This window comes from Labrus mixtus, chromosome 15 (assembly GCF_963584025.1).
Source record: "Labrus mixtus chromosome 15, fLabMix1.1, whole genome shotgun sequence".
Taxonomy (NCBI): Eukaryota; Metazoa; Chordata; class Actinopteri; order Labriformes; family Labridae; genus Labrus; species Labrus mixtus.
This window is the reverse complement of record NC_083626.1, coordinates 17,037,368-17,053,388: the sequence shown is the minus strand read 5'-3', so window position 1 is coordinate 17,053,388 and position 16,021 is coordinate 17,037,368. Positions and strand designations below refer to the sequence as shown.

The 16,021-nt window shown below is 36.2% G+C and overlaps 2 protein-coding genes and 1 long non-coding RNA gene across 3 annotated transcripts in view; 1 reads left to right on the top strand and 2 right to left on the bottom strand.

Annotated features, from left to right (window-relative positions):
• Window positions 1-11,268, top strand: part of LOC132989321 (uncharacterized) — a 24,427-nt gene extending 13,159 nt beyond the window's left edge. The window contains exon 2 of the long non-coding RNA XR_009675906.1: window positions 11,033-11,268. This is a non-coding gene — a long non-coding RNA (uncharacterized LOC132989321). The remainder of the gene's footprint in view (window positions 1-11,032) is intronic.
• Window positions 1-12,320, bottom strand: part of LOC132989317 (deoxynucleoside triphosphate triphosphohydrolase SAMHD1-like) — a 30,728-nt gene extending 18,408 nt beyond the window's left edge. Inside the window, exon 1 of the mRNA XM_061056867.1 lies at window positions 12,289-12,320. The gene's annotated coding sequence lies outside the window, so the exon portion shown is untranslated. The remainder of the gene's footprint in view (window positions 1-12,288) is intronic.
• LOC132989320 (deoxynucleoside triphosphate triphosphohydrolase SAMHD1-like) lies at window positions 6,721-16,021 on the bottom strand. The gene is made up of 16 exons (XM_061056871.1): window positions 15,801-16,021; window positions 15,663-15,683; window positions 15,530-15,542; window positions 14,802-14,962; window positions 14,485-14,597; window positions 13,985-14,097; window positions 12,558-12,710; window positions 11,109-11,209; window positions 10,805-10,913; window positions 10,622-10,713; window positions 10,356-10,495; window positions 9,623-9,762; window positions 9,022-9,108; window positions 8,791-8,895; window positions 8,557-8,663; window positions 6,721-8,000 (listed from the first exon to the last, which is right to left on the bottom strand). Exons 1-16 carry the CDS (start codon window positions 15,812-15,814, stop codon window positions 7,907-7,909), a joined length of 1,563 nt encoding a protein of 520 aa, XP_060912854.1. The 5' UTR covers window positions 15,815-16,021; the 3' UTR covers window positions 6,721-7,906.

Sequence of the window (16,021 nt, the reverse complement as noted above, 5' to 3'; positions counted from 1 at the left end):
GACATCTGTCATAAACAGATGAAACCTTCACTCTGAAACCAGCAGTTGCAATAAAGAAAATGATGAAAATAAAAGTTAACTCGTGGCTTCACAATACTAAGACCAAAACACAAAGATATGCATGCATGCATACAAGCTATGCATGGAGCCCACATTAGCACACACATTCAAGTGCATAGGAGTACACTCTTTTTAGTGCACACCTAGAATATAAATCCATGAATGCACTCTGAATTTTTAATTTCTGACAGAAATTGGAATTTCCTCATAGTTGCTTTTATTAAATATTTCATGTTGTAGATAATTTCATGCACATACAATCGTTCTGTTTTTATAATAACTTCATTTCTACTTCATCTGTTAGTCACTGTATGATTTAGCAATTCAAGTGAGACATTTTTTTTAAAGTTGGAAAAATATTATACAAATTTTAATAACATTTTGTTTGTAATCCAACCTGAATCCATCACTCGACTTGAGAATACCAAAGAAAAAAATAACTATAAACTATACGACACATGAAATAATCCTGCATGAAACACTTTTAAAATAGCAGCTTTTTTACAATCCCTACAAAATAAATGTGAAACCAAGCCCGGCGGCCGCAGCAGCCTAGACACAAGACCGGCCTGTCAGCAGCAGCCGTCTCGCCGCTATATATATATTTTTTCACCATTATCAGCTTTCTTCATAGAGCCTGTTAGCATAGCTTCCAAGAAATATGGCGGACGTTAAGTTTCGATTCTGGAAGCGAGTTCCCACCCACTGATCTGTGATTGGTCTGCAGCTTCAGTGGTCGAAAATATGAGGAACTAGCGTTGTAGTTTCACCCTGCTAACCGCAACAGCTTCCACTGGAAGCTCCTTTTCAGACTTAGAAATACAAAGATTTCCCATCTCAGGGGAAAATGAGAGCGGGATGCACGACCATTCAAAAATACTACCAGGTTTCTAATGATACAAAGCTTAATGCAAATGGGTGAAGTATACCTTTAAACTTATATCACTAGTTTATTTTAATGTATCTCTCCACGCTGCCCATTCGCTCAGTCGTTAGGTGTTTTGTTTTTTTACTTAATGTTTGTTGTAAAATGTGCTCTTAGCAGCTCTAAACATTGGAGAGGAGCATTGTAAGCAGAAAGCTGAAGGTAAACAAGTTCAACCTGAAACTATTGGAATCATTAGACACCTGACAGAACACAACAAAAGAAACATTGGACACACCTGTCCTTTAAAAACAAAGAGCAGCAGTAAAGAACACTCCTAGCTCTTATGTGATCAAAGTTTCCCCATAATTACATTCCTAATGATCGCCCTCACATCTCCATTGTTACAGAACAACAATCCTCCTAATGTTGGAATGAAGAAAGTTCATTCACTGACATCTGTCATAAACAGATGAAACCTTCACTCTGAAACCAGCAGTTGCAATAAAGAAAATGATGAAAATAAAAGTTAACTCGTGGCTTCACAATACTAAGATTTTCTGTTTAAGTTCATGAACCATCATGAAAACAGTCTGATCTGAATGTACAGTTCAGTGTTTATGGACTCTCTGTAGTAAATATAATGAGAAACTTTTGGTCTTTCATAAACATCTTTCCTCAAGTTCTGTGGATTGGGTTTTGAACAAAAAGGAGAAAATGGTCCTGTTAACAATGATTTGTCATTGTTTCATGATATGATATTTATCTGAACTCTTTTAAAAGCAGCAACATGTGATTTGTTTTAATCGCTCATCTCCTGCTGCTTCCTGTTCTACCACCAGATAAAAATGCAAAGTATTCAGCTTTGCAAAATGTATTTACCTACCCCCCCCCCCACACACACACACACACACACACCAAACAACAACGACACATGAACATTATTGTCAGTCTCTAACAGCATGAACACTAGAATAACATCTCCTTCATACAGTAATATGAATGTGTCTAAATAAAGTTAAAACATCTTCTAAATGTTTATAGAGAGCTTATAAAATAGTGCAAAGTTAACCGGAAGAATAAATACTGTTAAGTTCATCAAAAATGATTTTCAAGAAATGAAGATCCCAAAAACCGTTGGCTGAAATTGAAACAGATCTTGAGAAAATCTGGAATAGAAAATGCAAATAGATGTGTGGTACCTTCCACTCTTTAATCAAACATAGGTACATAGGTAAATTACTATTAACACTTCTCTTAATTCTCTACTCATGTTCGGATAAAACCCCTGCTGCGATCTGCAACACAATATTTTTATACTTAAGATAAAAGTTTAGAATGACAGGATTTAAGAAATAAATCAGTATTAGAAGTTACTTTTGAAGAAACATTTAGAGTCTTGATAAAGGATAAATACTGGAAATATTGACCCTGTCTCCCAGAAATGGAGCGTAGCGTTAGTTCAGGCAGGCCACGGAGTCACGATCTGTTATCATGCCAGAATTTCGGTAACAGCTGATCTCACGCAAGTCGCATCAGCTGATGGCCAGCTGATTTGCTTCGAAGCATCCTATTGGCCAAAAAGTACATATGCCGCCTTATTTAAACTGCTCTAGCCTGCCTCCTTTTGCTGCTCCCTCCCTAAAGCAGCATTTGCAAGTGCATTTGCAACCCTCCTCCTCCCCACCTCCTCCTTTTTCTGCTATTGTGACTTAATCAGTGTCATGCTTGTCATTGATGCTTGCTCTGGGTGTTTGCTGCTTATCTCCTTGCCTTATAGCTTGTATGCACGGGAAGGGCAGGAATGTGTGCTGTTCCTGCCTAATGCTTTCCACGTAAGCGCGTGGAAGGGCAGGGAGATCCCTCACAGAGACATACTGTCAAATACAAATAATTGTGTCAAAGTATTCTTTTTACAAAGTGGTGCTGACTGAAATCTCTCCAAAATATACAGTATAGAAGTAGAAATAAAGTAATAAAAACATTTACAGACATATTTACTTCAACACATGAGGCCATTTCCTCAACTGATTCAGAAATTTCTTCCAGAATTGATCTTCGAAATTCCTGGCAGAAAACAGACTCTATAACCCTTTTCACACATACGGAAATCTCCTGAAAAACTAGGAGAAAAAAGGAGATTTGGCTACCCGGAGGTTCTTTAGGCTATGTGTGAACGCAAACAGCCGCATTTTTCGCTCTGACTTTACCCGGAGTTTATCCGGCCAGACCCCTAGTATTTTATCCGCAGAAAATCCGAGTGAGCTGATATCTGAACACGGCCGCATATACTCCGGAGAATTCAACTCGAACTCACCTCGAGCCAATGGGACGAGAATGACGTTTATATACAGTGACTGACCGGCTAAAGTGTCTGCCCGCGACCACTACGATCTCCGTGCATGTGATTAAACGGCTGCATTATGTTTTCTGTTCGTCAGTATGTTGTTCTCCACTCTCTTGTGGATGTTGTCATTCCATTGGATTACACATAGCATTGATATAAAGGCAAATAGTCTCATTATAAAGTCGTGCAGAGGACTCTGTTGCTACGGCCGCTACTTCCGCGTTGTTTATTTACGTCACGTCTTGCCTCGGGAAATCCCCCGAGCCCCCTCCCCTCTGACAGGGATAGTCCCCCGCTGTGAGGAGCATATATGAACGGCTAGGTCAGGAGAATCTCCGGAGAAGTCCTCCTGTGATTATGTAGATATTATCCGGAGTACATAATGTGAAAAAGGTCTGTATGTCTGTGTCCATAGGCAAACAGTGAGAGCACCGACACCGAGTGAGTTCCCACCCACTGATCTGTGATTGGTCTGTCAGACCGGCCTGTCAGCAGCAGCCGTCTCGCCGCTATATTTATATTTTTTTGCCATGAAATAATCCTGCATGAAACACTTTTAAAATAGCAGCTTTTTTACAATCCCCACAAAAAATAAATGTGAAACCAAGAGAAGAAGAGATTAAAAAAGTACATGCATGTTCAGAGTGTCATCACTTCTCGTTGACTAAACCTGTGTTTGTTAGCCAACAGTAGTTGTAAGCCAGCTTATTAAAGGCTTAATATGCAATTTTTCACACTTAAATGCAATAGAAATCAAGTATATCCTCTGAAAATAACTCTGTGAGTCGTGACTGTCTACAATGGGTGTAACACCCGAGTCCCACTGTCTGTGATGCTTTCCGAGTTTTCCAAGTCCTATCTTCAGTTTGTTTACATAGTCGAGACGGCCGGCTGGCTCATCCCCTCGTGTATAAAAGTTGTTTCATTGAGGGACGAGAGAAAAGAAGAATAACATTCCGTACTCACTGCTTAATTGAATGTCACGTAAGCGTTTCTAGATCACGGTCATTTCGGGTAAATCTACATGCAGTGTGAAGATACGAGCATGATAAAGATTGCTAGCATTAGCATGCTAACACAACAATGCAGCACAAGTTGTTTTGGTTTCATGCTGGTGATCAAGGGCGACATCTGCTGGATCAAAAAATCGCATATAAAGCCTTTAAGGAGCAACAAGAGGTAGTGTGAAAAATGTTGCACGTGTAACCTGCTCTGTAGATAGAGTTACACCTATACTCTATGTGAGAACTGCAAATAAATCAAACGGCCACAAGATGACAGTGTTGCTCAACTCTCCATGGTTTAATGTGCTCTCACCATTTGATGAAATGAATGCTCTGCTGGAGAAAGAACAGGTACTGATCTTTTTTTTTGTACACTGAAAGGAAACATAAGAAACCCTCAGACTGTAAAATATTGTTTTATTCTATGATGACGAAAATGTCCAGCATGTAAAGGAGGTGAACATCTGCACTAGTTTTATATTTGGTAGATGTTTTTTGGTATGAATTTGTCTTCTATCCAAAAATAAAAGATGAGACTATAATATATGACCTCCAGTAACATCCAGAATGAGCACATTACAGATGTGTGTCTATCAATGCGACATCTCCTACTTTTTCTTGTGAGATTACTTCTGATTGCAGACATAGAAAGTTGTTTGAAGATAATATCTATGTTAACATATCTCACTTTGTTATCTTACTTCCATAAAGAATTGGTTTTCTTAATTTCATCAGGACGATATGACTTCATTCCCAGGTCAGGTATCTTTATAGGGCTTATAAATATCCATTTTTATCATCTAATTTCTGCCGAGGTTTAAGTTTTGTTTTAAACTGAAAGAAGGATGTCAAAGTCAAACTGATTCTCCGTGCAGCAACACAGATCAAACTTAAATGACAAATGTCACCTCATGTTAGTATAACTATTGATTTTTTAAAAAGTCAATGATGTACTAAGACTCTAATATCTAATACTTTTTTATGCTACTGATTTTGCCATGTTCACAAATTCACAAATCAGTAGTCAAAAAAATCACAAATCAACATAAAGCAAATGAACATAACGTAAGGACAAAGGAACGCAAACTCTGAGTTCACATGTTTGTACACAGGATCTGATGCTGTTTCAAAAGTTGATCCTCTTTGTAGATGTTGTGAATGATTTTAGCTGATGACAAATAGGAAATATTACAGATCTTGATAAATATTGTCAAACCAATCAGAATAATTTCAAGTAAGTTTCTAAAATTGTTTTTAAACTATCATTAATACATGTGTTGTATTGGAAATAATGCATAATATATCAACAAAATAAGAATGAAGTAAGGTGAAAGGTCCATTTTACACTCACATCGAGGTTTTTCGTTGTTTACTATAGCAGGTCACATTGGATCTAGATTTAGCCATCTAGTTTTTTCTGTGCATGAGGAGTTACCAATGTAAACCTCCATAAATGATGATGTTTTCTTTTCATTTTATTTGTTTTTTATTCATCAATTTCCCTATTTTTTTTTTCTCATAACATTCCATAATCTCAACTGAACTCTGCTTAAATCAGCTAAAAAGCATGTGATCCAAACTCCACACACTGTTTCTATTGATGCAAATGATGTACAGTTGATGATTACTGTGTCCTACAAATAAACTTAACATGATGTGATGAAATAGGCAGTCGACATTAACTCAACCTGTGAAGCATGTGAGGGCAGTAAACAAACATTTAAAGAACAGATTAAAAACAGTATAAAGTAGTTGGCAGTTATGATGAAGTAATGAATGTCAATGAATGAATGAATGAATGTTAATGACTTTGCCAATTACACACACAACTCCCATTAAACTATTTTATCTATCTTTGAAAGTCTTGACACTGGCTGCCTGTTTGTCTTCATATTGATTTTATTATTGTCTACAGCACTTGGGCCTCCCACCAGATTAACTTTTCAGAGTTGATTTTAGTTTATGAACCAGGACGACCCCTCAGGTCTTCTTGTTCTTCTCTGGTTCTTCTTTTAGTTGTTCCACCGAGCAGAACAAAAACCTTTTGTGATTCTGCGTTTAGCTGCTCTGAGACTTTGGAACAGACTTCAGAGGATCAGAGAATATTGAGATTTTTAAACACAATTTAAAAAACTCATTTATTCAGTCTGGCTTTTCTATATGACTTAATCATTTTATGGCTTTTTATTTACTATGTTTTTATCAATATTATTAATCTCTACTTTTAAATATACATTTTAGTGTTTGATTTAAGGTTTTTAGTATTTATATGTATTAATCATTGTGCTGATTTTATTTCTTATTGCTGTGCACTAGTCTCTCAATGATTTTTACAAACTACTTTTTGTCAGTCACTTTTCCACTCCTTTGTAAAGCACTTTGAACTGCAATTCAATTTGTACGATACATAATTAGATGCATATGGTTTGATAGACTACACAATGTTGAACTCAGGATTTTCTCTGATGTTTATTTTGAATATATGCAGATTTTATCAGATATGAACCCATCACAACAGGAATACACTTGAAAGGTTCTCATAGATGCATTATGTAAGAACCAATCGTCAAACAATTATAGCTTCACTTAAAGTGTGTCATACATTTAAACACATTCATCATCCATCGAAGAAAGGTAGTTGATGGATACATTTAAAAAGATATTGTTTCATTCGAATTTCAAGTTTTTAGATGCAAATAAAGGTTTTCACAAGTTCCAGTTTTTAAAGTAAGAATCATAAACTCAAAAGAAGATGACATTATAAAACATGCCCAAAATAAGATTCATTTTAAAACAGATTAAAATTGAATAGTGATAATAAATACTGCAGATACAAAGTAATATAATATAAGATAATACCAGTCACCAAAACATCACTTATGATCATCTCTCATTAAACACCACTCAAAGACAAATAATCTAATCTCATGTCTTCAATCTTCAAACGATTAACATCAAAACTAAAACACCACTGAGTATTATAAATCCCTAAATAAAACCACAAGTGAAATATTCACTCCATTACACATGTTGGGAGTGCTATACATCTTTCCCTGACCAAAAAGAATACACAACCTACAAAGAAGCATAAATGTGACCAAAAGCTGAATCAATTCAGAAACATGCAGTTTATATATTCAGTTTGAGACAATGATTGTTGGATTTCAATAATGGCTTTCTTTACCTAAATGGTATTTAACAGCCATACAGCTGCTAGCTGTGTAAGTATCCAGTGTTATGTGTGTCTATGTATCAGTTTAGAGATCAGAAATTCAAACCCAGAAGCGATCCAGATCCAGTGATCTTTGAGATATGGCTTTATAACTGATATATATTTTCCTTAATGTTAAAAAAAGTATCCAATTTTGAATGGGTTTTCTGTGTGAGTCGATAGAAGTGTAACACAGTGAATTAAATGGGCCAATGATACTGTCTCATATTGACTGCAGGCCCCGTAATTGTACAGAGTGGTATCATATATCATGATGTATCTTTGTCCTCAGAATAAAAACATGTTGTGTGTTGTTGGAACTGATTTTTAAAAGAATGATACAGCTGTACATACAGATGTATATGATAAAAGCGAGAAAAAACATGGGTGCTAGGTCTGAATGAGAATATTACTCAGTGTTATTCATGTTGTTTGGTAATTTCCTTGGTGTCAACTGCAGGAGGATCGCTCAAATTATCCTCAGGTCCAAACAGATTTGGCTTCGTCTTCATCCTGCATGTTAATAAAGACACACAAGTACATCTGTTTTAAAGAAAGCAGTGCAGAGTAAACCTAGTGAGAGATAAACTGAGGCAGAAATTATTCTATTTAACAAACAATCTCTCATTCAAGTCATTTTAAAGCAAAACAATGCACTCATCATGCAGATCCATCATCTCTGACTGTCTAGACTTGCTGTCTAACCTGGATGCAAACCAGGACAAAGGACCAATAACATGTTGGAGTGTTGCTCAGTTTGGCAGGATTTTGTTAAGTTAAAGTATCAAATCAATTAGAGTAGAGCTTAACCAGCACAGGTAAGCATACGTTAACCTGAAAGGAAGACTGAAGGCTGAGGATGCTAGCACAGCTAATGTTTTCCACACTCAGCAGATTGTAGATCACATGTTCAACCATATTAAATAAACTGTACTCAATGTTGACTGTTTTCTCTTTACTTTAGCCAAGTCAACTGGTTTTATGTTCAATCAACAGCAAGTTAGTTGATATAGTATCCTTTAACATCTTAATATTCAACTATTATCTAAGGATTGGAAAATCATTGTACCACTGTTCAAAGTGCTTTTTGGCAGCCTCCACACTCTGTTCATCAATCTTCTTACAGAAGACCTTGATCAGCTGCTCAGAAAAGATCGTTGTGCGAATCCTGGATGCCTGTAAAGAATGACAGCAGCTTTAATTTGAGAGTTATGGTGACATAAGCCACCTTACAAATAATAAACAGAAGAAATATTGAATGATTGCGATAAAAAAATTGTTTTAATCAATAATTAGTTCTGACATTTTCTGTGGACATTGGCTTTGCCACGTCAGGCTCCTTTTTGCTGTAGAAATGCATATGTTCGACAGGGTTCTTGTCTTTCATGCCGTAGTCCATGTTAATGACCTAAAAAGAAGGTTGAGAGTAAAATGTGTGCCATAACAAATTCTGCAACATCTTCCAAATCAAAACATCAGCAAAACTGAAGATTTTACAAAAAAAGTGAAATGAAAGAAAGTTAAAAAAACTCACCAGGATTTCAAAGTCATCTAGTTTCAGTTTGCTTTCTCCATTAGGTAAGCATCGAGCCAATTCTTCTTTCCAGACAGATTTCTGGCTCTTGACAAGGAATCAGAAAAAAATTAGAACAGTGGAAAAGGATATAGATTCAAGTTTTTTTGCATTTTAAGTTGACATTGTGAGCAACTTGGAATTCAATTCTTATTCACTCAAAAAACTGCACCAACTTAATGTAAATGCGTTTGACTGTAGGGCTGCATGGTATGATCTAAGCATTAATTTTGCTATGTGTACAAGTGCCATGGCAATATCCCAGGACGTGCGTTAGTCCATGTGCACATAAAGTGTAGAGGGAGAGAGAGAGAAGGGATCAAATGCAGTGTATGAAGATGAACTGTTCTTTGCTTAGAAGTTACTGTCACAGGGCTCTTGATGCAAATTAAATGTAGCTTTGAATGTATAAGGGGTTCTTATTTGTAAAAGAAAATAAACTTGAAGACCCAAATAATAATAACATTTTGTATTGTATGACAACGATATGATAATTGTATGATAACGGTGCATTAGATCATGTGTAATAAATGTAATGAAACACAAGAACACACAGGCTTACTTTCCAATCCTGAATGGGGTACTCTGGCTTTCTCTCACCAACAAACTTGTAGATCTTTCGAGAGACAATGTCTTGCAGAATCTTTTTTGACTCTTGTAACTCAGGACTGGAAGAGTTGAGTATTTCCTCAAACACGTTGTCTAAAAGAGTAACAGAGTAACAAGCAAACAAATGATAATAACACACACAACAAAAAATAGTGAATTTAATTCAAACACACTCAATAAATTGTAAGACATGGCATATTAATTTATAAGTCATTACAACTTATTTAACATGATCTGGTTTACATGTGCATAATAAAAGAAATGGATGAAGTAGCATAACAGTAAATGATCTCGCAACAGAGCCACTAACCTGACAGAAAGCAGCATCTAAGTGTTTTTCCAAAAAAGTGTTGAAATATGTCAGACTGTTAGTTCATGAATTGTTTTTAGATTTGTAGCTACTCCATTCTGCAAATGTAGGTTTATTTATAGAGACAGAAAAAATTGAGAAATTCTAAATATCAAACAGGTTCAAATGATCAGGACAGCCAGTTGTTCAGGATGTTTGAGACTGGATTTGTGAACTCCTCATGTGAACTACCAAAACCGACCAAGTGCCTACACCAAATTCCTTTTCAGATTGTTGGGTGTAGTGCATTATTTAAAACAATGTCTTGATATTCCTGAAGTCTGAATTTGCTTCAATGTTAAACACGAGCTAACAGCACACATTTAAATCTACACACCTGTGAGCTTTGTGTAGGCCTCCATGTTCTTAAAGGCTGTAGAGAGAGTGAACAGCCCTCTTGATCCTTTAGATCCTTTTGTTCCTTCTGATCCTTCAATCTTAATGTGACCGTCTGCTTTCACAAAAGCCTCTGCAATCCTGTATGTTCATATCAAACATATTATTACTGATGAGATAGTGAATCATGATGCAGATTGAATAATCGAAATCAGAAGGAGACCAAGCTTATATTTGGAGTACTAACATCTGAAGGTAGACACTTACATTTCTTGTAAGATTTGGCTTACTCTGTGCTGACAGGCTCTTTTGTGGAGACAGTGTCTTGTGTAGAACAAGTCGTACATATTGTCCTCCTCCTGTTGAGGTTAGGACTGTAGTTTAGTCATAAATAACAACATTATAAGTTTGCTGTTGATTATCTGTTTACAAGCTCAAGTTTGTCAGCACCTTGTCTCTGGTGCAGATAGTTTTCCTGCCTTCAACCTCACACACTCTGGCAAACTGCAGGAAGCGACGAAAGTCAAAGTTGTTCTTGATCCCCAGGTAGGAAGAGTCCCTGAGTAGAGGCAGATTGAGGCAAGGTGAAGAAAATAGGTGTATAGAGGGAAACTGAATTTACTGGAGAGTTTTGTAGCCTATCATTTAAAATAATCAGGAGAATAATGCATTGTTCAGGGTAAAAAAAAAAGAAGTGCTGTAGCGGTCTTCATCACTAAGTGAATTGCTCTACAGCACTTCATTAAAACCTGACCTGGCCAAGTAGTCAAACTTGTCCACATCAACGCCGTTTTTTTTGTTGGACACAATTTCGTAGAGGAAGGACTTTTCTTCTTTACGCCCTTTGTACGGCCACTGCAGGGATGACGACACAAAGCGAATCAGGACAAGTTTTATTGACACGTATGTTGTTGTCAATGAATTTACACTGCATAGAAAAAATATGTAGGACCATTCCTCAAAACAGAGATAAAGCTAAAATATGAACACAATAATCTATGTACAAGCAAAAGCATGACAAAATAAACAGCAGGTCCAATTTCAATTGGAGGTCTAGGCAGAAGAAAAACTTTTTTTAACGATTAAAAAAAAAAAGGACTCTTCTTGTCCGCCTTTATACTGAGGAGATGTTACAAAATAATAACATTAGTGACATTGCTGTTGAGGACACAGACTTATTTATGCACAGATTGTGTGAACTTGCCTTTTCTTTCTTTTTTTTTACATATGCTTTACATATTAACAATATTTCCATTTAGTGATGTCCGTACAGAATGTGTATTTTTTTCCGAACTTGTCTTTTCTACAGCAGTCATCTCCAGAATGATTTTCAAATCTTCAGGGTTCAGTTTGAATTTCTCCATCATCTCTTGTTCAAGCTTATTCTGTTCCTGTAATATTTACAGTTAGGGATGTAAAGATTAATTGTAAAATCGTGATAAATCGATTCAAAGGTGTCAAGATTCACATCAGTACTCTGAAAAATGAATCGCAATAATATCGTGAGCGTCAGCAGCTGTAGAGCAAGATTTTTAAATTGAGGACGCACCACCCTCTTTCAAATTGGAGGTGTGGAAGCATTTTAGCTTCCCCAAGACAGAAAATGAAAGATGTGAGAAGATAACAGAGTTATCAAAAACCGTGTGGAAATATTGCAAGAAGACAGAGAACTACACAAATAGCACAACCAATATTTGCAGAGTAGATCTCAAAACGTGTGTATGTAAGAAACACTTTAAATGTCAGAGTTCCTCAAGTTCCTCAGAATTTGATGAGTGACTTAATGTCAGCCAATTTTCTGTTGACATATACTGTATACAACATCCTAACAGTCTTTATCAGGGTTATTAAACTAGATAAACTTAACCCAGATATAATACTAAGCACAAGAGTTTTTTGGAAGGTGATACTGCAACTCCGTTTTCTCTCCAAACGTTTTTTCACACCTGGGTAGTTTGGAAAAGTTGTTCTGAAACCATAGCCCGGTTTGTTCATACATATGTGAACACAGCAATCACACTCTTTTAGCTCAACTTTTAAAATCTATTTTAAATTTTTTATTGAATTGTGCACTGTGTGCTCTTTTTTGGCTCTCTTTGCTCTTTGCTGCCCGTTGTGGGATGAATAAAGTTTTATCTTCTCTTATCTTATATTCATACAGTATCTTATCCGACTTCTGAATAACATAATGAGGTGAACTTGCCTTCTTGTTTTTAGATTCCTGTAGAGGTCCAGCAATCATCTCCTTAATGAATGTTATGTCTTTTTCAGGGATCAGTCCAGACTGCTTCATCGCTGGTTTAAGATTATTCTCTTTCACCAGGTGGTCTAGCATGTCACAAGAGCCCTTTTCATGCTGCAAAACACACAGACTCATAAATGTGTCAACACAAGATTTAAAACATAAATACAATAATCCCACATACTTTAATTTCCCCCACATTTGAAGAGTATATTTAAAAACTTGTGTATGTTTAAAAAAAAAAGTTAAATGTCAGAGTTCCTAAAGTTCCTCAGAATTTGACGAGCGACTTCATGTCAGCCAATTTTCTGTGGACATATACTGTATACAACATCCTAACAGTCTTTATCAGGGTTATTTAGCTAGCTGAACCCAACCCAGAGTCAAACTGTTAAGCACAAGAGTTTTTGCCTGAAAAGGTGATACTGCAGCTCAGTTTTCTCTCTAATAGTAAGGGAATATTGCAAAAACATGGGAATAAATTCCTCACCAAGAAATTTCTTCACAAGTATGTTCATAAAGGTGTCTTATAACACATCCTTGGTGGAAACATGGCCATGCCCACTTTTATTGTACATTTAAAGTAGCTAATTATGTTGATCTCTACGGAAGAGGATTAGGGCCACTGAAAAAAAAGAAATTGGTTCTGATTCTTTTTTTAAAATTCTGACTTTATTCTCAGAATTCTGAGAACAAAGTCAGAATTCCAAAAAGTTGAATGATTTAAAATTGCATATTTTACCCATTATTGTGGAAAAAAACATTTGAATTTTAAAAGCAACTATAGTGGCAAAGTAAGATTTATGCTGAAATGAACGAGATGGTTAAAAACCCTTTAAATGTAAGTTTTCACACAAGTGAAACAATGCAGGTGTCTGTTGCTCCCTACGAATGAAAATACACACATACTTCACCTGAGCGTCTCTTTATTTAATGTTGTATGTCCAAATTTTCAATTTTTCACCAATAAGGTTCCAGGTACACCCTCTCAAGGATTTTCCTACTGGAGCTGGATTTAAATATTTGTATATGTGTTATAAGACACCTTTATGAACACATTTGTGAATACATTTCTTGGTAAGGAATTTATTCCAATGATTTTTTTTGTGTGCTTTCCATGTATGGAGGCTGTAGTCCTCCAAGCGGGTGGCCCAGGATTGAATCCCACCTGTGGCTCCCTTCCCACATGTCATTCCCCACTCTCTCTCCCTGATTTCCAACTCTATCCACGATCCCATCTCTCAATTAAAGGCCCCAAAAGCCCAAAAATAAATCTTAAAAAAAAAAAAAGAAAAAGAACTAAGCCAGTAAAATTGTACATGTGCTTCAGTTTTGCGGTTGCTCTGTATTTCATTTCTCACATTACAACAAAAATATTAACTTCTTACCTTCCATTCCTCCTCTTTTCCCAATTCCCCATTTCTTCTCATTTCTTCTTCCTTCTTTTCCAGTGCTTTGGGGAGGAACATTTCATCATACAGATGGGAAAAGGGTCCATGACCTTGAAATGGATAGATAAATACAGGCGTAATCCACTGATAGTGTACAGATGATACAGTCAGTATGTCTTAATAAACCTGTTTGAGTTGAGGACGGATTACTCCTGAATTTAAACTTGAGAATATTGCTTACAAGAAAAGGCTGTTATGTGTAAGTATTTTTAAAGATTCAGACCCTCCAGTTCTTATCAGAGTCCCTTTTACAGACTGAGCTACCACTACCTCACCCCACCCTCGTATTTTTTATTTATTGATGCAGAAGCCCTTGTTTTTTTGAAAGATGGAAGGGTTATTTCTGGATCATTTCACTTTCATTTTACTCTTTACATTCCAAATAATTACAATTAATAAACCAGTCATGTAATATTGAAAAGGAATGCATTACTCACCCAGGTCATGACAGAGGCCAGCAATCTGAACACAAAGGACGTCTCTGTCAGTGATCTTGAGTTTCTGCCTTGACCTGAGAGCCTCAGCAAGTTTTCCTGCTAAGTATCCCACCCTTTTTAGACCACAGAAAACATTTTTTTAAGTTATAACGCAGTTATCACAATTTATTATATATATTTTTATTCATATTTTTTATTAGATCTATACTAAGAAAGGCACAGTTTTCTGCCTTTATTGGTTTTACAAGGTGCTTATGTGAAAACCACCATGAGTCTTCTCCTTATTTGGACTGAAATCTGAAAACTTGCTGATTTACCCGATCGAGTGTTCAAAGCGGTTGTGAGATGCTCCGGGGTAAACAAAGTAGACACCTCCAAGCTGCTTTATGAATCGAAGTCTCTGGAACTGAGGTGTGTCAATGATCTTGATGAGGAGTGGGTGTAACTCCATGTGACCATGGATGGTATCATTAAACACCTGGCAGAAAACAAACAAACAAAAGCTAAGAACAATGAAATGTGTAAAACAATACACCATGGAGACCAGCTCAAGTTTGCCTGAGGGCTCTGGGAGGTATAGCATAAGCATGAAATGAGCCCAAGAATAAAGCTGATGCTATAAAGAATGGTTATAAAGACTTTCCCACTGGTTGGGATATTAAACATCTAGTAGAACAAAGACAACAAAACATTGGACACTGAAAATGTCCTTTCAATACAAAGCGTGTGTTCCTCTTCCTTTTTTTTTAAGTATTGAAGAAAAGGAGAATAAAGAGGGTTGGTTTGGATAGTAAAGGTGCACAAAGCTAGCTGCCCTCACCACTGGTGGGGATAATAAGCATCTAGAGAACAAAGCCCTCCCAGTTAATTAGATTTTTAATCTAGACTGATAATGGATAATACATGTACACAGGCTTAACTTTGTGGAGGCGTGTTTATGTGTGGTTCATTCTACAAGTCATCATTGTTTGTTCTGTTTATTCTCTCTTATCTCTCCAGCAATAAAAATGTGGTGTGATGTGTGGTAAGAAGTGAAGTATTTTACCTTGGTGATCAGTCTGTAGAATTTAGAAAAAAAAGCATTAACAGTATGAACAAGTGCTGAAACTTCCAACTTAAAATTATTTCTTTATAATATTGGGATATTGTAAACTTCCCAGAGATACAGAGATACTCACTTTTTTGCCATTTTGCCCCGACTAGATAAAAGAGAAAGAAGTCAGTCATTTATTAAGTAGGCTAACCTCAGTTTTACACAAGCTAAAATGCAACATTGTTAAGTTAAACCATCAGTTTAAAATAACGATACAACTTACCAAAAACCAACCATGAATTTAACTGACTATAACTAGAAAACCAACCTCTAAATTTTCCTCCAATCGTCCAAGTCCTTCTTTTTGTACCAACTCGTTTCCTCAGCTCCCTGTGACTTAAAGATCAAATCTATCTATATAGTTTTTAATATTTTGAAGCTGTAAGACATTTCATTTATATCAAGCTAATCTTTATAATGCTGATCTAACAAGCTGTAAATGTC